Below are 24,860 nucleotides of genomic sequence, written 5' to 3'. Positions count from 1 at the left end.
TAAGAAAATCATTTTATTACTTAAATTTTTTTTAGTAAAAACAATGTTCAAATTTAGAAAAATTTTGTTCCAGAAAATTGTTTACAGTAAAAAAAATAAATGTACATTTTTCTGAAGTACAAAAAAATTCCTTTCATTTTTTATGAAAGGAGAAAATTTACAGTTACTACAAAATTGGTTCATTGTTATTCAGTATTCTTAAACACTATAAAAAATTGACAATGTAATTAAATAATTACAAAACTGAACTACAGCAATAAAAACAAGCAAAACAAAAAACAATATGACAATTATTAAGTAACGTCTATTAAAGTAAAAATTTTTTTTAAGTACATCATTTCTCAGTGAACGACTTAATAAAAATCACTGAACTATAAATTAGTCTAGTCCTAATAAAATCAAGAATTATTGCTTATTTTAAAAAAAGGGAATAATGATAACTTCAACCTAAAGTTCAAAGTAACAAAGAGTTAATAAGAATAACGATTATTTTAGAAAAATATCTCTATGGATTAAGAAAATTAACAATATAACAAATCACTATAATAGAAAAGTAGTGATTGTGGTCTACTAAAATATCAAAATAGTCAAAACAAGAAAGTAGTAATTTCATTACTGAAGAAAGCAAATTGTAAAACACAAAAAATACACAAAGTTTTGTAGGAGTCATTTTGTAGAAGTCACTATTACAATCAGATAATCAGTCTCATTACCTTAGAACTCATCATCAGTAACATTTTCCAACTCATTAGCAGCTGCTTTGCAATTATTTTGATTGTTTTTATCCCTTTTTAAATTTAAGAAAATGCTGTGATGTATTTAAGGAATAATCCAAGATGTGCAGAAATCAATCATGTCTTTTTCTTTTGAAATAGTAGGGTTTGTTTTCATATGCAAGTTAAAGACAAAACATAGTTGCCAAACCACATTGTGTTGTACATTAATTTTTTGAAATTAATTTTTATTACAGGTCAGGACACAAGGTTCAGCTTAGTACACTTCAAGAATTCTATATCTTTCAAGAGAACTCAATTCACACAAGTTGCAATTTGCATTCACAACTCTTTTGGCAATAGGTCCAATCCAAAGATAGCAAAATCCTTTTGACTCAGTCACATTAAGAAAGGTGAAGTTGAAACAGTTCAATTAATGCATGTAATAAAAGACTAAAATATTTCCACATGGCACTTGCAGAACTGCTTGAAGCTTGTAACAGGATACAATGTAAATACTTTCTTTTGAATATTCTGTCTTGTTTTTTCTCTTTCCTACTTAGTTTCTTATTCTTGCAGTGATTTTCATATAATGATTCCAATTCCAGTTTCTTTTCAGGACTTGCATTCCTGTACTGCTGACATTAGGAACACTGATATTTTATTGGCATGAAGAAAGAAAAACTGAATTCTGTATTGAAATTGTTCTATACCTACTTTCTTTGACTGTAAAAAGAAATTTATCCTCTTGCTTCCTTTTGTATAACCTACACATTTCAATTATGGTTAAGGTACCTCCAAATATTTTTGTTATCTGTGCTCTCAAATTGAATCACTCAACAGTTCGGAATTTTTTTAATAAGATTTCACATATTTTCTTTTGGTGCTTCATTAGTAATGGTTTTGATCTTTGTCTCTTTGGTCTTTTTCAATTATTGCATAGTTATTGGTTTTTTCTAGATATTTCCAATAAACTTATCTTTCAAATCTAATGTATTCATAAAAAACATTCTGCATATTCTTATCTTGTTCTCCTTAACTGTTAAGTAATAAATAAAATTAATTTCCCAGCTATTTGTTTAGTCTTTTTTTGTATATACCTGTATCTACAGGTTATTTTTTTCCAGTTTTAATATGACTGTATTCTAACTATTACTTAAAACAGCTTTTATAAAAGGACACCCCTGCTACCATGTGGATAATCATGAAAATATACTCCTAGTCTTTTAATACTGAATACAAGTATCCTTTTTATATGTCACTAATTTCTAAGTTATGGCCTTTTCATTCTAAGGATGCAAAAAATACATACGTATATACAAATTATTGTATAGAATATATATATTCAAAAATACTGTTCAAAATAACTGTAATAATAGCCACTATTAAAAAAAAGTAAATAAAAACAGTGATATAATAAATATAAAATAAATCACTAAAAAGTAAACACCTGTTGTCTATGTTACAAAAACATTCTCATGTTTAAAACATATTAAAATTAAACTGAAAAGTTTTAACCAAGGAATATATTCATACAAAAAACAACAACACAGACAAGTTATTATAGATTCACAAAATGGAATCATGCATGTCATGCACAACAGCATAACACAAGTATAATGTTGAATGGTATTTTGAGCCTGATGACTTAACATACCATTCCTGTAATTAGAATAAAAAATTTTATAAACCAATAACATTTAAAAAGTTGAACTAATTACTAGCTACAATACCATATCTTACATAAAATAAAATTAATTTAACCATAATTATTAACATAATTTAAACAGTAAAATTAGAATCAATTTTTCCCCCATCAAAGTAGTCAAAAGACTTAATAAAAACTACCTGAACAAATAATGAAAAATATTAATCTTCTAGGGGTCTACAACATTGATAAGTAATTTAGTAATGACCATATAATATTCTGTAACTAAGAACTTATATGTGATTACTGTGTTACAGCTTTCACCTAATGAACGGTTACTTAATGAACGACAGCAATGAACATCAAAGTGCTGATCGAACTAATGCAGTGTACAGGAAGCCAGTCAAAGCCAATCTCAATCAATAAGTGGTACAACATTTATTAATTGAGAGTGGTCAGTTTAAATTTATATCCCCACAGAATATGAGTGAAAACTTTATGCTAGTTAGAAAATAATTAACTAAAGGGAAAATGTGCAAACTTCACAATTATCAAAAAAGCCTACAATACTATACAGAAAAACAGGCTTGTAAATCATCCTCTGTTAAAAATGAAGAGGGTCATACTAAGATGGATTTATGAAATATCTTTTCCAAAGACTAGTCAGAGTAAGACACAAAATAACATTCTGAGTATAAAGCACTGTATCAAGGACTCCTTGTAAACCAACTGTCTTCAATATCTACATGAGCAATATTCCTGACTCTATCAAGAGCATAAAAGGAATATGATATAAGAATGTTTTTTTTGAAAATATTTTTTATGGACAAAGGTTAGAAATTGCTGAAAACAAAAAAGACCTTTAAAATAGGGTGAACATTAGAAATTATGATATAAGCATACATTAACAATTTGGAAGGAAACACAGTAAAACCATTGAAATACCAGAAATCTTACTCAACATATAATAACCAAGAATTATTCAAAAGGAGGTACAGACTATTTGATCAGTGGGAAGAGGAAAACAACTTTTGGTCAGGTGATTTTAGAATAATTAAAACAGCTTCAAATAAAGTGCAGGCAGGAGTAAGTTTCATAATGAACAAGAAGATAGGGAAGAGAGTAGAGTATTTAAAAAATGCATAGCGAGAGAATCATTGTAATAAAGATAAAATCTAAAAATAAGCCGACAACGATTGTTAACATCTATATGCTTACAAGTGCTGATGATGATGAGGTAGAGTATATATATAAAGAAATTGACGAAGCAATTAAACACATAAAAGGGGATGAAAATTTAATAATAGTTGGAGATTGGAAAAGGCAAGGAAGGAAATATTGTGAGTAAATATAGACTGGGCAAAAGGAATGAAAGAGGGGACCAACTTATAGAGTTTTGCACAAAGTATAATTTAGTGATTGCCAACACCCAGTTTAAAAATCATAATAGAACAATATACACATGGAAAAAGCCAGGTGATACTGCAAGGTATCAGATAGATTATATCATGTTAAGCAAAGATTTAGAAATTAATTCGTTGAATGCAAAGCTTACCCTGGAGTAGACATTGATAGTGACCATAATTTAGTGATAATGAAATGTACATTGGGGTTTAAAAACCTGAAGAAAAGGTGTCAGATAAATCGGTGGAATTTAGAAAATCTTGAGGAAGAGGTAAAGAGGATTTTTGAGGAGGCACTGCAAGAGGTCTGAGTAAAAAGAAAAGGTAGAAAATATAGAAGAATGGGAAAATGTTAAAAATGAAATTCTTAAATCAGCAGAAGTGAACATAGACAGAACAAATAGAACTGGTAGAAAACCTTGGATATCAGAAAATATTAAAGAAAAACAAACCAACATACTTGGCATTCATAGACCTAGAAAAGGCATTTGATAACATAGACTGAAATAAAATGTGCAGCATTTTAAAAAATTAGGGTTCAAGTACAGAGATGGAAGAAAGATTGCTAACATTTACAGGAACCAAACAGCAACAGTAATAATTGAAGAACATAAGAAAGAAGCCATAATAAAAAAGGAAGTTCGACAACGATGTTCCCTATCCTCGTTACGTTTTAAATCTTTACATAGAGCTAGCAGTTAATGATGTTAAAGAACAATTTAGATCCTGAGTAACAGTACAAGGTGAAAATATAATGATACTACGATTTGCTGATGATATAGTAATTCTAGCTGAGAGTAAAAAAGATTCAGAAGAAACAATGAATGGCATGGATGAAGTCCTACACAAGAACTACTACATGAAAATAACTAACAGCAAAACAAAAGTAATGAAATGTAGTTGAAATAATGTAGATAAGCCACTGAATATAAAAATAGGAAGAGAAAAGATTACATAGATAGAAGAATTTTGTGATTTGGGAAGTAGAATTACTAAAAATGGACCAAGTAGGAGTGATATAAAATGCTGAATAGCACAGGCGAAACGAGCCTTCATTCAGAAATATAATTTGTTTACATCAAATTTAAATTTTGTTGATGTTTACAATTTAAACATCAGGAAAAGATTTTTGAAAGTATATGTTTGGAGTGTAGCTTTATGTGGAAGTGAAACTTGGATGATCAGAGTACCCGAGAAAAAAAGATTAGAAGCTTTTGAAATGTGGTGCTATAGAAGAATGATAAAAATCAGATGGGTTGATAAAGTGACAAATGAAGAGGCGTTGCGGCAAATCAATGAAGAAAGAAGCATTTGGAAAAATAAGTTAAAAGAAGAGACAGGCTTATAGGCCACATATTAAGGCATCCTGGAATAGTTGTTTTAATATTGGAGGGATAGGTAGAAGGGAAAAATTGTGCTGGCAAGCAACATCTGGAATAAGTAACACAAATTGTTAGGGATGTAGGATGTACGGGTATACCAAAATGAAATGACTGGCACTAGACAGGGAATCTCAGAGAGCTGCATCAAACCCCAGTCAAATGACTGAAGACAAAAAACTTCAAACAATGAATCTGTATTTATATTTCAAATACAGAGTCAACTACATTAGACAGCTGCTGCACACTGACATAATAAACTTTAACAATGAACCTAATATGCTAACAGTATTCAGTAGAATTGTAATAAGATCAATCGTTTTAATCTTAATAATTATTATCATAATGACAATGTTTTAGTCTTGTCATATGCTTACTTTAATATTTATTACTTATGTTAACAAGGGTATCAAGTAAAAGCATTAATGTAATAAAGCTAAACAACAAACAACAGTTATACATTTTTAATACAAAAATTTAATTTGTTTTTACAACCTGGTAAATAGAGTAGTAGACAGCATGTTTCATATTAACATTTTAAACCAATAGCCTTTTGCTTCTTGTAAAAGAAGTACAACAAGAAATATTCATAATGTATAATTTTGTTGCCTGATAATTATCTTTTTAATACACTGGCTTTACAGTATTTTAACTAAATAAATTTTATTTTTAAACACATTCAATTCACTTAGAAATGTGCTCAGTTAAATTAATTATGAATACGGTAAACAATAGAATCTTTTCCTTTTGTGATGTTTGTAAATACATGTATAAACGTATTGATACAGACTATAAATGCAATTTTATTATCATGAATTAATTTTTAGATAAAACAACAATTTGAAATACCTATAACTATAGATATGTTCTGTCACTATAACCAGTAGTAACAAAAAATAAATAAAATAGTAAAACATTTTACCAAACATAGCCATAATAATCATTAGAATATAATTTTAGTGGCATCAAATCATTCACTTAAATGTTCTCTTTATATGTGAATATGAGACTTTTAAAAATAAGTTGCAGGTAAATGTTTGCAACTTAATATATGCAGCAAGTAAATAATTTATGGTAAAAAACATTTGTTTAATATTTTGATTAACCTATTTCAACCCAACAAAAAAAAAGTCGTTAATTAAAACGTTTAGTACACTGTTTATTATGAGCTATTTATAAACAAATTTTTTTTCATATTTTTGGTGCAAAAAATCATAACAAAGTGAGGAACAGGTTTATTCAAGCTAACTTACTTTTAAATCAATGTCCACAGAAGTATAAGAGAAAATTATGTTTTTTTTACTTCTTTCTTCATCAGATAATTCCAGTAAATGTTGATAATACTTTTTATGTAGTTCTGATTTGCAATTATCTAAATTACTATAGAAGTTTACTTCCTGAGGACTAAAAATACGCTGCTGCCAAGAGAACACTTGTTCCTCCATCTTATCATCTTGTACATCTTCTTGGAGGCCAGATAGTGGAACCGAGGATGATTTGATTGTTTTCAAATGAACTCTGAGAGAATTAATTGGCAATTATCAAAAACTTTTTAAAAAGGTAAAATCTTTAAAATTAAAATTAATGATACCACATATAGTCTAAACAAAAAATAGAATATATGCACAGCACACAAAGATTAATAGATGTGTTTTCTAACAGTAATTTTCCAAAATGGTGGATGAGCTCCAATACAATTCATCAGGTTCTTTAACACTTTTAAAAAAAAAAAGATCTGTCTGGAACACTTCTTTTCTATTTAAATATGTAATCTGACGAGGCCAATCTCAAATAAAACAAACATAAAAAAAACAAATGTTAAAAAAAAAACTTCCCAAAAGGGCTAATCCAAAAATGGCTTGTACCCAGAAGTTTTACAAATAAATAAATATATCAGATTTGGTACAGTAAAACAAAAGATGTAGAAAAAGTGTAACAGGAAAAACAGCGCAGAAATTTGAATAATTACAGGGATTTTACAGAATGTACAAAAAGGACAACGATAATGACTATGTTAATTCTGCTGAAACTTGTTATCTCAACAAAAATACGAGTTATTTTTTTTCAAGGTCCGATCGGTCACGAAATTAAAACTACAGTGAAAATAAAAAAATTTTTATTTGTAACAAGTACCTACATAGTTACGCTATTTCTCAATATAGTTGCCACTCTGATTTAGACATTTGTCGTAGCATGGTACCAACTTTCCAATACCCTCATCATAGAACGGAGCTGCCTGTGTTTTCAGCCATGTTTCTACGCTGGTCTGATGCTCAATGTCTGTGCCAAAATGTTGTCCTCTTAGCCAGCGTTTCATGTAAGCAAAGAGGTGAAAATCGGATGGAGCCAAGTCCGGGCTGTATGGTGGGTGATCAAACACTTCCCAACGAAAACGCCGCAGGAGCTTCTTTGTTACAGCTGCAGTATGCAGCCGAGCATTGTCATGGAGAAAGACAATGCCTGATGACAACATTCCTCTCCGCTTATTCTGAATTGCTCTTTGTAGACGTTGAAGAGTCACGCAGTATGAGGCTGCAGTGATAGTCGTGCCACGTTCCATGAATTCCACCAAGAGAACTTCATTCCGGTCCCAGAACACAGTAGCCATACACTTTTTGTTGGAGAAGGTTCACTTGAACTTCTTTGGTTTACTGGGAGAATGAGAATGCATCCACTGTTTGAATTGTTCTTTTGTTTATTCAGTTTCAAAATGGACCCATGTCTCATCCCCTGTGACAATTTTGTTCAAAAAATCTTCTCCTTCAATGTGGTAACGCTGGAGAAACATTAGGAAGGTGTCCATTCTCATTGTTTTGTGATGGTCGGACAGCATCTTGGGAACCCATCTCGCACACAGTTTGCGGTACTGAAGTCTCTCACTCACAATGGTGTAGAGAGCTAACCTTGAAATTTCAGGAAACTAATCACTCCATACAGAAATTGTGAACTGACGATTTTCTCAAATTGCCTCATCCACTCGCTCAACGAGATCATCGGTTGACACTCACTTTCTTCCCTGACCGCCTGCATCATGAACATCTGTACGTCCTGCTTTAAAGTTCCTGCACCATTGTCGCACTTTGCTGTCACTCATTGAAGTTTCACCGTACACATTACTTATTCGTCTATGAATTTCAGCTGCATTACACCCCTTAGCCTGAAGAAATCGAATTACCACACGCACTTCACACTTGGCAGGAGATGCTACTGTTGTAGACATGTTTACGTGCTAGCTAGTGTTCAGAACTAAACGAAGTGACATGGTGTGATTGAAGGCCATACTAGAGATGATGCACAACACATATGCGCAAAGGTTCATCCAATTTTTGTGCAGGTTTTTATTTCAGGCCGATCGGACCTTGAAAAAAATAACCCTCGTACATAAGGTTATTTTTAGTTTTAATATAAGTGAACTTCAGTGTGGCAACAGTAACAGTCTACTCAACCAGTAGGAAAATTTGTAATTGTGGCAATTCTGTTTTTATTATGTAAAAACCTAAAGGTACAGACTTAAAAGGTTTTGCAAGTTTATGATACTGTGCCCATGATTGAGGATAACTAACGTCATGTATTAATATAAAAGGAGTCTTGGAAATACCTTTCCTGTCTGTGAATGAGGGTTTTCCATGCGATTGGGACCTTGCTGTCTCAACATTCTACTCTTCAAAACTTTGATCCTGCAAATTTATTTAGGGCACGTACAGAATCATTTTGTGAACTGGTAACATATGTGTTTAATTTAAATCTAAAGTCTAACATTTTTGCTTGCTTTTGAAAATTACTCAATTTCCTGTATGTTAAAATGGTGTTTGATAAGAAGTATTAAATTATAGTCCTGTACTGATAATGATACCTCCAAAAATTTTTGAAAGTATTTTACACGTGAGCGTAGCTTCTTACTATTTGTTAAACCAAAAATTCAGCTTCAGCTGCACGGGTTCCTTTCAGATAGAACAACTGATTTTTTAATCTATTATGTGAATTAGAAATAATTTTAAGATTAGTTTCCAGAATGGTGCAAATCTATACAGCCTTTTCTAGCTCTATGATGAAATCAATTATGAAACCTGTTCAGTCAGGTATGCAACAGAATCAAATCTTTGATTGTTTTTTTATTTATTAATGGTACTGGTAATTACATGACATTCAAATATTCTGTTAAATGCAGATGGGTCACATCTGCATATAACAGCATGTTATGCTGTTAAAATTGCTTAAGGTACAGGTGTTATTTGTAATACAGAAAAATTACAAAATAACCAAGAAAAAGAAAGGTCATTATTGCGATTCACCTTACATTATGTGGAATTCAATCTCAATAAATGCATGTTATTTTATTTACACAAAAAATAAGTTGATTATAACTGTAATTATAAGATGAAAAACAGCATTCTAGGAAAATCTTTTAGAACCACTGGTCCGGATTTTGTAATGGGCCCTTTTTTTTGAGGTGGAAGAACTCAATTTACAGGCGCCGAAGCAGTGTCAATCTCTTCTTCTCTGAAGAAGGAAGCTTCCTTAATTCTCTACGCTTCCTTCTGTGAACAATTGGCAGGTCAATTGGCATAACACCAGCCAGCACCTCTGCAGCCTCTCTTGAGATCGTACGACAAGCTGTTTAAATCCAGAGGCAGCATCTCCTATGCAGCGCAGCAAGTATTCCCATATACCTTTTATACCTCAGAACATCTGCCCAGATCTCTGCCCCATATAAGAGGAAAGAATACACCACACTTGTTAATAACCTCCTCCTGAGTTCTGCAGGCCCCCTGGTGTTCGGAAGTAAGATGGCGACCACACGCATTGTCCTCTTCGCTCTCTCACAACTTTCCATAACATGGACTCCGTACCTCAATCAGGCATCAATCCAGATGCCAAGGTATTTAATAGCCATTCTGGAATCAACCCTCCTTTCTGCCAATTCCAATGACAGAGTTTGACATCTTTTCTTAGAGGTGATAAGTACAATCTCCGTCTTTTCAGGGGCCATCTCAAGGCCAACCCCAGCCATCCAAGTGCTGATCCTAGTATACAAAGCCTGAATTTTATCCACAATCTCTCTCTTTGTAGTAGAACCGACTGCGAGTACTATGTCATCCATATAGCTGACCACAGCAACATCCTCCGGAAGTGAAATTCGAAGGACTCCATCATATACCATATTCCATAAGGTCGATCCAAGAACCGACCCCTGCGGCACACCCCGATCAATGGTCCTAACAATCGTGCCATTCTCCACTGTATAAGTCAATCGCTTGTCTCTTAAGTAACACAATAATAATTTTAACAGATATACAGGAACCTGCAGATTCCGCAGAGCATTCGCAATGGCAACATGTGAAACGCAATTGAATGTGTTTCTTACGTCCAACTCCACCTACGCACACATTTTACGCTCTGCAAGGTACATCCGAGCCGTGCCTACCACCTCCTCCACCACATCAAGTGCAGACCTACCAGCTTGAAAACTATATTGTCTCCCTGAGAAACCGCCTGCATCCTCCACTGCACGAACCAGCCTTTGCTGGAGCATACGCTCCATGATTTTCCCCACTGTATTAATCATCATCAGTGGACAATAAGATGATGGAAGCACCAGATCACATCCAGGTTTCAGCACCAATACAAGATGCTGTGCCTTCCATGCTTTGGGAAATACCTCCTCTCTCAAACAGGTATTACAAACATCGAGAAATATATCTATATTAGCTCAGACTGCCGATTTAATCACAAGGTTTGGTAACACATCAGGACCAAGGACCTCATCACGAGGGACGCGCTCCATCGCCATGATCAATTCCTCCTTCATGAACATTGGTATATCCAGTAACTCACCTGAGGTAGCTACCGGAACCCCATCTCCATGCAAAAATAATCCATCAATGATGTGCTGGGCTGCCTCCACATCCATAGCACTGGGTACTCTAGGTACTCTAGGTCGCAGCATACTTAACAATAATCTTGTATGGTCTCCCCCATGGATATTTTTCAATCTCTTCAATATGTTTGCACCAGTTTGCAGCCTTCTTGGATTCCCTTATGAGCTTCTGTAGCTCCCTCCTTCTCTGTTTATAAAGTATCTTACAATGTTCCCTAGCTGAATGAAAATAAGTCCGCTGAATTTCCCTTCTGGCCCCCTTAGGCAGTGACTGCGTTTCCGTGTGATCTCCGCATTCCACCAACAGGTGGACGACCAGCCCTGTAACACCTTCAGGGAAGGAGACCATCACAAGCTCTCATCAATTCATCCACTAATAATTGAACCTTTCCTTCTGCCACAGTAATCTCGGTAACCTTCCTCAAATCAAGAACCTCCACAAATAACTGGGAGTCCATTTCCTTCATACTCCATCCTTGAGTCAGGGGTCATCCTATCACACGTCTACCATCGTCAATCGTCATAACAATAGCCTGGTGGTCATTCCCTGTATAACCTTCCCACACCCGCCAGTCTCAAATTTTAGTCGCAAGGACGGGGGTGGGGCTCAGGTGACGTCCATTATAGACCCATATATGCCTCTCCAGTAAGTAAATTCATTGCCAGTGTTAAGACACACCAGGTCCAATATTGTTGCCGCCTCAAGAAGCAGTCTACCCTGCGCATCAGTGTAGGCAGGGCCCCACGATGCACACCATACATTAAAATCGCCCACAACTAATGCTGGGTGATGCACAGCTACATCCTCAGTAAGGATTGCAAGAGCCTCCTTATATCTGTCCATGCTTATGTTCAGCGACATATATACGCTGTAGAAATAGGTGTCTCTGATCTTCGGCGACATTGTCCGTCTTTGGGTCCATTGTAATGGACCCTTGACTTACTTTTACAGAACAAATATTAAAATGTATCAATCATGTTGCAACAACATTGGAATTTATTATTAGATGCTGAAGAAGTTTAAGCAGCATTGAATGTACAAAGATACCAACATGCAACTCTGTGGTTAGATTTGTGCTGGAATTGACATAGGTCTTGAAGAATCCTTCCCTTACCACATTACCTGCACGGAAATGTTAAAAAGTATTCAACAGAAATTTCCTCATAATTTGCATTTTAAGGCTTGAGGAATATCTCATACTTAGATTTACTGAATTTGGCTTTTAGCGTGTCAACGTTTAGAACACTGCAACTGCCTCGCACTTTTATCTGAAGATTGAGGAATTTATATCTGTCATTCTGATATTGTTTATCATATTAATTTCTGTTTCTAATTACAATAATAAATCCAAGCCATTATTCTACTGTATAAATTACAGAGTTGATTACAAATTGAGTTCATTCTACTGTATGAATTCCAGAGTTGATTACAAATTGAGTTCACACTAAACATAATGATATGATTGTATAAGACTATACTATCCAGTAACTTGTAGAAACCATGCTATCACATACACAGATTGTATTTTCAGCTATTTGTTCATAATAGTTCAGTTTTTAAGCTCATATTGTAAAACTGAGATTGTTGTGCAATGTAACTGGAAAAATTACCTGTTTTAGTACAATTAAATGAAAACAAATAGAATAAATGGGTGGAGTTCAAGAATTTACAGACCAAAGTATAGTCTAAACAATGGATGCACATTTTTTCACTTAAAAAAAAATAAGCAGCCAATATTGAACAAAAACAATTACGGATAGTGTTTTGGGATACTGTTACTTTGCTGTTGTATAAAGGTGTTCATGAACTTCATTGGGGTTTGCTGTCTGCCCAATAATGAAAGTTCTGCTTGTTCATGTAACCTGTGAGATGGAAATGTTCCTCATCTGATATCCACAGCTTGTCCAAAAATTTGCTGTCTTCATTAATGTTTGCCAAACTTTTTTGACAGAAATCAAAGCGGAACTGGTGATCATTCACCTTCAATTCTTGCACAATTTATAACTTGTAGGAATGAAATTGTAATTCAAAATGAAGAATTTGGCAAATTCTCTCTCAGGATAAGTCAATCACAGCTGCTTGTTTATGAATTGAACGTCATGGGGTTCTGTACAACTGAAACACATACAACCTCAATATTGTGTGAAATACAATATCCTCAACATTGCGTTGTCAGTTTTTTCAGAGCCAATCCAGTTCTCTTCAAAGTTATTATTGCTTCTTTTGAGGGAACATGCCTAAATTTAATGCCATCAGAACTTCCTCTGTACACCTTCCAAACTACCGTTGGTTTTGTAAAACATTTTTATACCAAAAGCACATTGTTGACTGTTCCACTGCCCTGTGATGACTGAGTGGCAAGGTTGCCTCTCCACAAAGCAGTGCTGCCAACGGTACATGACTGCCACTACACATTTCAAAATTTCCAGTTTTTTGTGTCACCAACCTAATGTCACAGTAAAATAAATGTCTGAATGTAAGTAACAACTATGTGGAGAATACTCATATGCAGAAAACCTATAAATACAATCAATCTTTTTCTCTGTTTTTATTGTTTTTTTTACCAGCCAACTGGAAATTAATTTGGGAATAGCCCTTGTTTATTAAAAAAAAAAAAAACATTACTTACTTAGGCTATATAAAATTTAAATATTATATTACACATTACATTATATTAGATATTAATGCAATTTTTAGCCATTACTTTTCAAAAGTTCTGAAACTTCTGAAAACTACAATTGTCACTTGCACTCTTTACTACATATCACACCATTTCTTTCCTTACAAGAAATACAGTATGATGGCAATGTCTGCTTTCTGTGACTATATACTAAAGCTAATCCAAATATGATTGATAAAAAAACAATTTTGATCCAGCAATATTTAAAGGTGTAACTGGACAATAAAACTTGATGCATGCATGAACAAACAGTTTCAGAATTGCATTTAAAAACAGTAGAGGCATTGACTTAGTAACAAAAATTGTACTCATAGCTTAAGTGGCAAAATAAAATAGCCAATTCCAAGAGACTAAGTCAAAATATAACTTTTAACATGTGCATCTAGTCCAGAATCCAGCTACCATTCATTGTAATATGATAGGACGGCATTCTGTGAGAAAACAGAGATTCAGGTAATGTCAATGAAATATTCTCAAAAAAGAGACAGTTAGATAATTATTTTGAAGCAAGAGTAAACATGAAATTAGAATTAAAAATGTTGAAATACTGTATGTAATTGTTAAAAAATAACTTGTAATATTTTTAAACACAACATTCGTTGTATTCTGTACATATTTCAAATCTGCGCCATTCATATACTGCATTGTTATTTAAATAGTTTGTTTAATTTGTTCTTTTCTCCCATCATTACTTCCTTATAAATTGTTTATACACTTCATTTTAAATTTGTTATATACATCTTAAGTTAAACTTATTTTTCTGTTTTTTTTTCTTTCAAAAACTTGTTTTCTAAAACTGGTAGTAATTTTAAATTTTACACCATCTTAAATTCAAAGTAGTACAGTATTTATTATCAAGCATTCCACACGAATTGCCATGATAAATAGTAATAAATAAGAATGATTTATAAAATATACTGACACCATCATAAAATACCATACTGCTATGCTAATTAACAAGTCGATAGGGACTTATTGCAAAAAAATTTTAAGAATTGATGGGCTCTTCTACACATGTGGAAAATTTTTGTGAATTCTTAAGATTTACAATACATGCTGAAAAACACCATTTTTCACTTGATCACAAGAATAATTTCATTTGAATTCCTCTTGAGCTTATAATCAACTATATTAATATATGACTTGACTATACAAATACACTGTTATTTTTTATATACAGAAGTGCATATTTATTATTCTGTCCTTAAAAATAGTAATAGAAAGTTTGTTTCAAGGAAAAAGAATGCTTTCCCTTCCACAACTTCAGGCAAACCTACCATTCCTATTGAGCAATGGCGGCACCTGTCTTAAAACTTTCCAAACACAACTCTTGCATGTCCTTTCTCAAGCACACATGCAATAGACACGTGTAACAGATTAAACCAACACAATAAAACATGGAAGTACACTTAGCGACTGTTTTAAAAAATTGTAAATTAGATAACCTTGTTACTATCATTAAACGTGTACAAGACTCGAGCATCAATCTGTAACATGGAGCATCTTATCGCATCATCAAAACTGCAGTTATCTTTTGTGAAAAATTTCCTTTTTCAGTCATAAGGACAGCAATTCTAAAGCAATTACAAAATCACATTCCATTCTTAGAATAAACTATGGAATTTCAAGATAACATAGAAAAAGTTGAGAATTTACCAAATATAACTCCACATTACACCAGTAAAAAAAAAATCAGTACAGATATTAATGAAAGATGAGAAGCAGACTGTTATATGATACCATAACAAATTAAATTTTCTTAATATCATCTAATAAAATAGCTAAAAACTGTAACATGCATACATAATATTTTTTTCTTATATAACATAAAGCAGGCCATTTTGTTCACTACTTTATTGTTTTAATTGTAAAATTACCGTATTTTAATAGATGAAATATCATTACACCGATATATTCCAGTAGAAAAATCAATTTCAGTTTCATTTGGCATTTGTTAATGATTACTTTCTTTCAATTATACCAAAAATAAGTTGTTGCAAATTCTTAAATTATTAATGCAAATTCACCTAAACACAAAATAAATGAAAAAACACATTACACAGATAGATAGATAGATGTGTAAATACTTTGACTTAACTAAAACAAATTATCCACTCTATTTTTTAGCTTATAAATAACACTGTTAACAAAGAAACTGCCAAATACAGCAATTGAATAAAGCTTACCAATTAAAAAGCATCTTTAAGTTCTTTCTTCAATCTTATTATTTTAACAATTTATATATATTGTAAATACAATTTACATCTTACTTATTTTCAGTTCTAAACTGATGTAAATATAGTGACATCATGAAACACTTCCTAATCATCTTGTCATAACAAATAACAGCAAATAACATCTTGTCGTAACAGTAACGAACAAATAAGAGCACATGCAATATGTGCAGTACACTCATTTTCTTGGAATAGATGTTGCAGCATTTTAGCCAGCAGGCAAAACAAACTTTTCAGTGATAAACAAACAAAGTTAATAATATAATGAAAACTTTCATATAAAAAAAATGTAACTGTAGTATCTAGTTTTAACAGATTCAGACATGTAATGCAAGAAAAAATAAAGTTAAATAAGTAAAAATAATAAAGTAATAAAGCATTTACAATGCATGGCTAATGTGCCAGTATCATAAACAACATGATTACAGTCTACAGCTTTATTGTGTATTAGCAGGATGAGTCATCTTCAAAATGAACAGGCTGTACTTCTATCACTTTGTTTATACCAGGATAGAACTATAAAACATTAAAGTATATTTAATAATATACTTTTAAGAAAATAAATTTAATCATGAGTAGCTTAAATAAACTGTCCTGTTCATATAATATTACAAGAGATATAAATTGTCAGTGAAATAAATTGAAAAGCAAAAAGGTTTTCCAAAGTGTTTACATAAAAATTACTTAAAATCTCAAACTAAATGAATATTTTAAAACATAAATACTAAACCTAGAAAAAATAACAAGATACTTCAGTAATCAACCGTGCTGTAATAGCCAATTGAAGAACTTGACACTGATTATCAGTAAACAAAATAGAATTATCAATAGGCTAGAGCAGTAGTAGCCTAATAATGAATGAGTACAGAGTTTCTATAGCTTATTTGCCACAGCAAGCAAAGGATATTTATTATCTATTATGAGCAGCCATCAACTTGCACCATGTACAAATTTACACTTGTTAACAATTATTATATTTCAAGAGATTTTGTAATTTATTTCTACTTGTAAAACAAATTTAGATGAGAAATCATGTCCTGTTTAACTGGAGTACATTATTTAAATGGAAAAAAAACTGGAGCTGAATTCACTAAACAATCCTAAAAGCTATTTCCATCCAGTGAAAAACTACTACTTCATGAAGTAGTTCCTCTACAACTTCAAAGAAGAGTACATTTTCCATTTACAAAGTAGATATGTGTACATATTTCACCATGAAAGTATTAAATGTACTAACAAAAAATGAATTACAAGTCCCTAATTACCTAAATTAGCCTAATAGAATAAACTTCATGAAAATAATTACAACCTAAAATGGGTTCAAAATGAGAAACCAGGAGACTAAACTAAATTTTACTTGGCTGCAATTCTACACATTTGATGTGTATAATGCTGAATATTTCTGAGAATAATACGTCAAATTATTTCAAAAAATTCACTTTGTTTTATTCAGCCGTAATTAATCTACTTGAAACTAATTTGTAAAACAAAATTGGTAATTATAGCAAACAATACAAATTTACTACCTATTTCTAAGAATGGAGAATGCAAAAACAAGAGCCAATAAAATTAATTATTTGTAGAGGTAATTAATGATTTAACGAAGTAGCTGTATGTTAGTTTTTTTAAATTAAATAATTTTAGCAAAATAAGACGAATATTTAGTATTCAAAGCAACTCAGATAATTTAGTAACAAAGAAACTACGGTTAAAATCTTAAATTAGGAATGAACAAAGATAATAAGCAACAATACCACAAGTCTTCTTTATGTTCACAATTCGGAAACTATATTTTTTCTTAACTGCACAAAAACAAATATTTATAGCTGCTGACAAGTTCTTAGCAACCGTTTCAAATTGTATTTACACCATATTGAATTCGACCACTTATCGATAGAAAACCGTCGACAGTATTGTTTCGATAAACCGTCATTTGATTAGTAGCATTTTTTTAAAATCGTTAACAAAAAAAATGTAAGCAAACCAACTTTGTAGACAGTTTTGTACTAGTCTCACTGTGAAAATACCAAGCTTAAAGAGTCAATGTTTAGAAAAGTCATTAAATGTAAACTACAATTTTTTTTGTGTGATAGCTCCCAAAATTCTATTTTGTAAATTTATCAAATGGGATTAAAATACGCAGTGTAAATGCGTATTTTAGTCCGAATGGTGCTTAAATAGATCATAAATAAAAACATGCCAAATTTTTTTGCATTGAAGAGGATTAGGTCTGGCTGTAACCAAGCACCACGGTCGTAACGCTTCATTGTACACTGGATTGGAAAGAAAAGTCCTTGAATACGTACGTAAAAAGATCCTATACTTGGACTATACTCGATTCACTTAGCTTTCCCGTTGTGTACAAACCGCGTGGCGTTGCAATAGACTCGAAAGTTACACGTACAAATTTTGTGTTTGATGTTTTCATTTGGCGCCGAATGGAGTTATTTACGAAATATTATATGGTAGCTGTAATTAAAGTTATACCACTGTTGATAAAAACACGATAGACAACAAGTATTATATAGGACTAACAAATTGAGTCACCCGGTAAATTACTGCACTAACAATCGCACACGCTGTATTAAAATCTTACTACTACAAAAAACAGCTAGGACAGCTCTTACGCTGAACACAGTATATATGTGATCCAGTTTAGACTCCCATACCAAAAACCTCAACAAAACCGGCAAACAACAGATCAAGAATAGAGAAAAGTTGATATCTATAAGTACGATCTACCCTAGGAACGAACTGGAGCAAAATAATATCCGTACCCATGGCCAGAATAGCTTCGAGGCCACTACAACCGTAGGAAGGGGACCATTTTCCCCTATGTGTATTGAGCAGCATATTTTCTGACCAACGAGTTTATCATATTTATATATATGCATTTATCATATTTTATATATAGTCCAACATCTCTGTTCGATTCGAAACAGCGAAGGGTGCCAATATCCTTGTGGAATTTCATAAGACTACTGAGTTTTTACATTCATTTCTTATCATAGAGGTCAAATGTTGTAGTAATTCGCTTAGAGAACTACAATTTCACGGTTGAAATTGTTTCGGATTGTGCCTCTAATTGTCTAAGTACTCGACGCAGTAACACTAAACCTATTGACAAACTTCTTTCCACACAAAATACCATTATTAGTTTGAAGCCACCGCATTTTCAAAACATGCTTTTTAAAGATTAATATTAAGCTATTAGTACAGCCGTACATCCAGTCAATTTCATGTCAGAATGGCCTTTAATTTGATCAACAAGCCTACAAAAACAAACTTAAGAGCAATTATTGTGCTGATCATGTTCATCTTGAAATAATGCTTTCTGTACACACCACACTGCTTCTAATGGGTGCTGTCTAGAGAGTTGTATACAACAGAATACTACATTACGAATGATATTCCCCCATTAATCATTTTCCGAAGACAATCATTTTACTGAATGGATGCATGCTCAGGTTATTCACCAAATCATCTCATCTTGAAGCCAGCTGCTGCCCTCCCATTTAATGAAGTTTTTTTCTGTATACTGGTATTTCCCTCTTGAAGGAGACTTCAATTAATCATTACATAATACTCAGAAACCCATAAGTTGTTTCCTCTCATGACTGAATGTGTAAGGTGGTATGCAACACCTGATCTGTAAAACTTCAGTAAATTTTCTGTCTATTATCACAGTTTGTCCAGGCAAAGAATAAATAGTTGTATGCAGTCAGTAAATAATTATTCTACTTATTTATTTACCTAATTCTTCATAAACATATTAATATTTTACATTCATCAATCTACTATTTCAAAGTGGCCTGAATTCTCTTATTTATACAATAATTTTGTACACAATTTTGCAAGAAATTACATTGGAATCAACTTATGCCTTTTGGGTTCTACAATGTGATATAATACAAAAAAATTACAATGATGGGTAGTTAAGCCCAAAAGTGAATGCACCCACTTAGTGACAATCAGCCTGGTCTTGGTGTTTCTTTCCTTGATGGAATGAAGCCGCTCACATCTACTAATGTTTATATAACACTTGCCAACATTCTGAAGAGTCAGTTGAAGGAAATATTTACTGAATATTCATTTAGGTTATGTTTCAGTAGCAGAAGATTTCAATGAACACTACACACTCTGGAAAAGCACTCATTTTTTCCCATTGTAATACAATGGCCACTGCTTTAGCACAATATGACCTCTGCTACATAATGATGGCTTCTCTACTACTAGTTTGCATCTACAATTATTGGCAATCAAGCTCTTATTCCCACACATATTATCGGTCTTACTCATTTTCCCAGCAGGTGTCATCTGTACTTTGTCAATTGGCAGAAAAATTTAAGGATACCTTGGATCCCACTGTCACTCCCAGTAAAGCAGGTACATTACTCTGTATGCTACTCCACACTGAGTGGCATTCAGACTTCTGGTTTTGAAATAAGTATTAGAAATATTTAATGTGATGTGGTCTTCTTTGCTTCATATACATACTAAAATTCATCAACGTAAATCCCATCCTTAAATTTTCCATTTTGTTAAAACTTTCAACCTGGTATCAAAAGCAAATTTGTATGATAGACTGAGCATCATGGTACCCTTCTACCCTCCCAATATGGATTATGTAAAGGCAACAGTTGTTTACATCATTTTACTTTGCTTATGATAGATATTTCCAATTCTCTAATGATTAATGAATATACCTATGCAGTTTTTTTTAAAAACAAATGCTTCTGATCTGGTTTCAATTTATCATCTATGGCCAAAAGTGAATATTCTGGATGGTTTTACATCAAACCTTTCAGTCAAACACTTTTTATTTAAACCAATTTGTCTGGAAAGTATTGAGCCTTTGGAGGCCAAAACTGAGAATATATTTGTTATTAGAAAATAACATCATAAGACTACATACGCACCATTTTTTTTTATGAACTTCTGCCATTTTCCAGTAACACTACAATCCTATCACTATAGAACTTCTGTGGTTTCTGGCCAAAACATTGTGACGCATGGTTTTCACAGGGCTTTTTTGAAACTAACAACACCATTCAGGGAGTTCTGCAGAGACTGATGGTGCCAGGCCCAGGCTATATGGTGGATGCATTAAAACCTCCCAGTCAAGTTCTCTCAATTTCTGACAGGTCATTAAAGATGTATGTGGTCTGGCATTGTCACTGTGGTATATGACACCCTTTCTGTTGACCAGTTAAGGCCGCTCTTTTAAATTGCTAGGTGCAATCATGCTAACTGTCAACAGTTCAAGTTTGAGTCTATCATTCTGCCTGACGACAGCAGCTTGTGATGCACGATGCTCTTCCAATCCCACCAAACCTTACTGGGCATCAATGTGAGCTTTGCCACAAACTGTGGAGCTACTCGCTTCGACCAGGATCTTTCTCGCACATTATTGTCGTAAGTTATCCACATTCCATCAGTCAAGATCAACTGCTTCAGAAATGGTTCAATTTTGTTACATTTCAGTAGAGATTCGCAGATAGAAATTCGATTGAATAAATTTTTCTGAGTCAGATCAAATGGCACCCAAATGTTGAGCTTCTTTTTGTAACTAGCTTTCACCAAATTGTTTAACATAGTTTGGTGATGGATTTGACGAATTGGCGATGTCATGACAGCTTACATTCTGGTTTTTCTGCCACTTTTGCCAGAATATGCTAACGGTATCTCATGTGCAAAAGGCTCACTATTTTTTAGACTACCTATTACACTGACTCAACATTTAAGTTACATGGGCATTGTTAGTAGGTCTCCTGCAGGCTTTCTAAGCATGTAAATGATTACATTGATTTTGTTAAGTGAGAGTGAATAAGTGATTCTTACAGTATTTGTCATGTTGATTTCAAATATGAAATCAGAATTCTTCTATTAGGCTTAGTTTTTTGTAACTACCATTCTTATTTTCAGGTAGTATCATGCATGAACTCCATAATCATAGCATTTTATGAACATATCTTATTATATTATTTATCAACTAAATAGCTTTTTTTTATTTATTACAGTCCCTTAATTGTCACATTGATCTGTTAAACATAGTCATCATGCTTATTATTTACACACTAATTAAAATGAACAAGAATGTGACTAATTTTTCATATTTTCATCTTACAACATATCATCATCTCATTAGTTATTTCTGTCGTTATTATATTTTCTTATAAAGTGTCATGCAGATTAAGAGAAATATTTCTAATTTTCATTCAAGTGCTAGTTCTCGTGTGTGTAACATTCAGTTTTGTAGTTAGTTTTCATATTTGCAGGTAAATGTTGTTCAGTAAAATGAGTGTATGTATATTAAATTAGTGTCTTTATAAAGTGTTTCTTTTTAAACAATATTTGTTACTGTAATGTATTAACAATGACTCGCAGTTGCATTAATCATTATAAATGCTTTCTTTATATAATGTTGAAGTCTCAGAAAAGAAATATAATTCCACTCATAAAAAAGTAGTATGAACTTTATTTTGGATGTAAATTAGGTGACCAGGACAAATCTTGGGCTCCTCATATTTGCTGTGCTTCTTGTGTAACATTGTTCAATGGTTGGCTAAATGAATCTTGTCACATGCCATTTGCAATTCCAGTGGTTTGGAGAGAACTGAAGGATCACACTGTCGACTGTTATTTTTGTGTGATAAAGATAACTGGGACAATAGCTAAAACTAAACGTACTGTTAAATACCTGATATTCCCTCTGCCATGTGGCCAGTTTCACATAGCCAGGAGCTTCCAATTTACCAAAACATGGAAACTAGAAGATGAAAATGTCGAATCTTGTGCTAAATTATAAGGCAATGAAGAAAGAGATACAAACTTTTTAGAAAATAAATATACTGAACCCCATTTAATTAATCAGTCAGAATTAAATGATCAGGTTCGTGATCTAAATTTATCAGAGAATTAAGCAGAAATACTGGCATCAAGACTGAAAGGATATCATCTTTTACAACTAAACACTAAAATAAGTGCTTTCTGTGACAGACAATCAGAATTTGAACATTTCTTCTCTCAGTACAAAAACTTAGTCTGTAATGATCTATACTGAAAGCTTTGGGATATATGCACCATCCTCATGAATGGTGACTTTTTACTGACTCGTCAAAGCTGTTCTACTTCACATTGGAAATAAATACCCAACACCATTAGCATACGCCGTTCACATGAAGGAGTCTTATGAAAATATACAACTTGTATTGGACAGGATTCAGTATGAGAAATATTTGTAAAGATCTGAAAGTAATAGCACTTTTACTTGGACTGCAACTTGGATACACTAAGTTCTGTTGCTCTTTGTGCGAGTAGGACAGCAGGGAAAGGAAAAACCATTACATAAAGAGCAATGGCCAAAGAGAGAGGTACTGACTGTAGGAGAGAAGAATGTTGTTAGTCGGACATTAGTAAAACCAGAAAAAGTTTACCTTCTGCCACTACATATTAAGCTATGTTTATTCAAAAAATTGGTTAAAGCAATGGATCATAATGGTGTAGGGTTTCAGTTTCTAAAAAACAAATTCCCTAACATAAGCGATGCTAAAATAAAGGAAGGTATATTTGTTGGACCACAAATAAGAAAACTGCATCTGAAGAATGTTTGAATGATTTGGAAGTTACTGCATAGAAATCATTTCAAAATGTGGTAAACAACTTCCTTGGAAACCACAGAGCCAGTAACTACAGAGAACTTATAAGTGAACTCTTTTAAAACTACAAAAAAAAGGGTGTAACATCTCACTCAAAATCCATTTCTTACATTCACATTTGGATTTTTTCCCTAATAATCTCAGTGCAATCACTGATGAGCATGGAGAACGCTTTCACCAGGTGATATCTACAATGGAAACAAATACCAGGGAAAATGGAACCCAAAAATGTTAGCTGACTACTGTTGTAATCTAAAGAGGGATCTACCTACAGCAGAAAATCCAAAAGAAATAGATTTTAGGCGAGTACAAAATGTATGTAATGTAGTGTCATATTACATTCATCAAACATCTTTTGTTTCAAAAGAAATTTCAATTACAAAAAAACTGACCCAATAGAAAAAAAATGTATTAACATATATGAAATAGGTATAAAAAGTACTACAAGAATTAGCCATTCACTATTATTTAACAAACAGAAAATTTAATTCTGTTGACCAGTGTTATTCATCATTTACAAACATTTTATGTCTCATATAATTTCTCTCTAAATATTTGTTCCTACAATTTCTTGGTATATGTAACACAAAATCTTTCCCTGAATCAACTTCTCAACTACAGGAAACTACTGACCCTGTTTCAACGCTATTTGACTCAAAATGACTCTTTCCCAATCCTAACAAAAAAAACCTTATTAATGATTTTTAGCAGGATGAGGGACCCTGCTTTCATTCCCTCTAAATTTATATAATTTTCCTTTGCATTTAGATAGATAAGCTGTATCAACACAAATACATCTTAGATCTAGAGTGAATGCAATTGAAAAATTGGGCTGGGGGATCATCTCACTATTTTGATTATATTCTAAGATCCTGTATAATTGTCTTTGGAGCTGCCAGTGAAACCAGTCTTTGTAAATTGGGTGTGATTTAAAATAATACAGGACACATCTGCTGACGGAGCTTTAGGATGACTCATTTTAGCTGTTCGTTGCAAACAAACACTATTTAAACGAAATATCATTAACTCATTGTAAACAAATTTTCGTACATTCTGTACAATAAATACTTCCTAAAGTCACTTTGTGATTTAAAACCTCCTAATTGCACTGGTGCTGTTGAAACAAAACGCATTTGCCTTTTATGTAGGTGTACAACAATCTAAAAGATGAACTTTCTCAGCTTGAGACATTGATTTTACCATTATATTTCTCATTTGAACAGCTGCTCTCTCTTTTACCACCTTATAAAATATTTTGCGATCTAG

The 24,860-nt window shown here is 32.7% G+C and overlaps 1 protein-coding gene across 3 annotated transcripts in view; it reads right to left on the bottom strand.

The window, feature by feature from the left end:
- Positions 1-18,184, bottom strand: part of Mks1 (Meckel syndrome, type 1) — a 79,665-nt gene extending 61,481 nt beyond the window's left edge. The window contains exons 1-3 of one of the 3 annotated variants that reach the window (XM_075362160.1): positions 17,691-18,184; positions 15,580-15,729; positions 6,397-6,661 (exon numbers count right to left, since the gene is read on the bottom strand). In XM_075362160.1, coding sequence (XP_075218275.1) covers positions 6,397-6,661; positions 15,580-15,653 — 339 coding nt within the window. In that variant the 5' untranslated portion in view covers positions 15,654-15,729; positions 17,691-18,184. The remainder of the gene's footprint in view (positions 1-6,396; positions 6,662-15,579; positions 15,730-17,690) is intronic. The other 2 variants (XM_075362159.1, XM_075362161.1) reach the window with 2 other exon arrangements.
- Positions 18,185-24,860: the final 6,676 nt, after the last annotated feature.

Source organism: Lycorma delicatula, chromosome 4 (genome assembly GCF_047948215.1).
Source record: "Lycorma delicatula isolate Av1 chromosome 4, ASM4794821v1, whole genome shotgun sequence".
Taxonomy (NCBI): domain Eukaryota; kingdom Metazoa; phylum Arthropoda; class Insecta; order Hemiptera; family Fulgoridae; genus Lycorma; species Lycorma delicatula.
The sequence above is the reverse complement of the archived record's forward strand: the minus strand, read 5'-3'. Positions and strand labels throughout refer to the sequence as shown.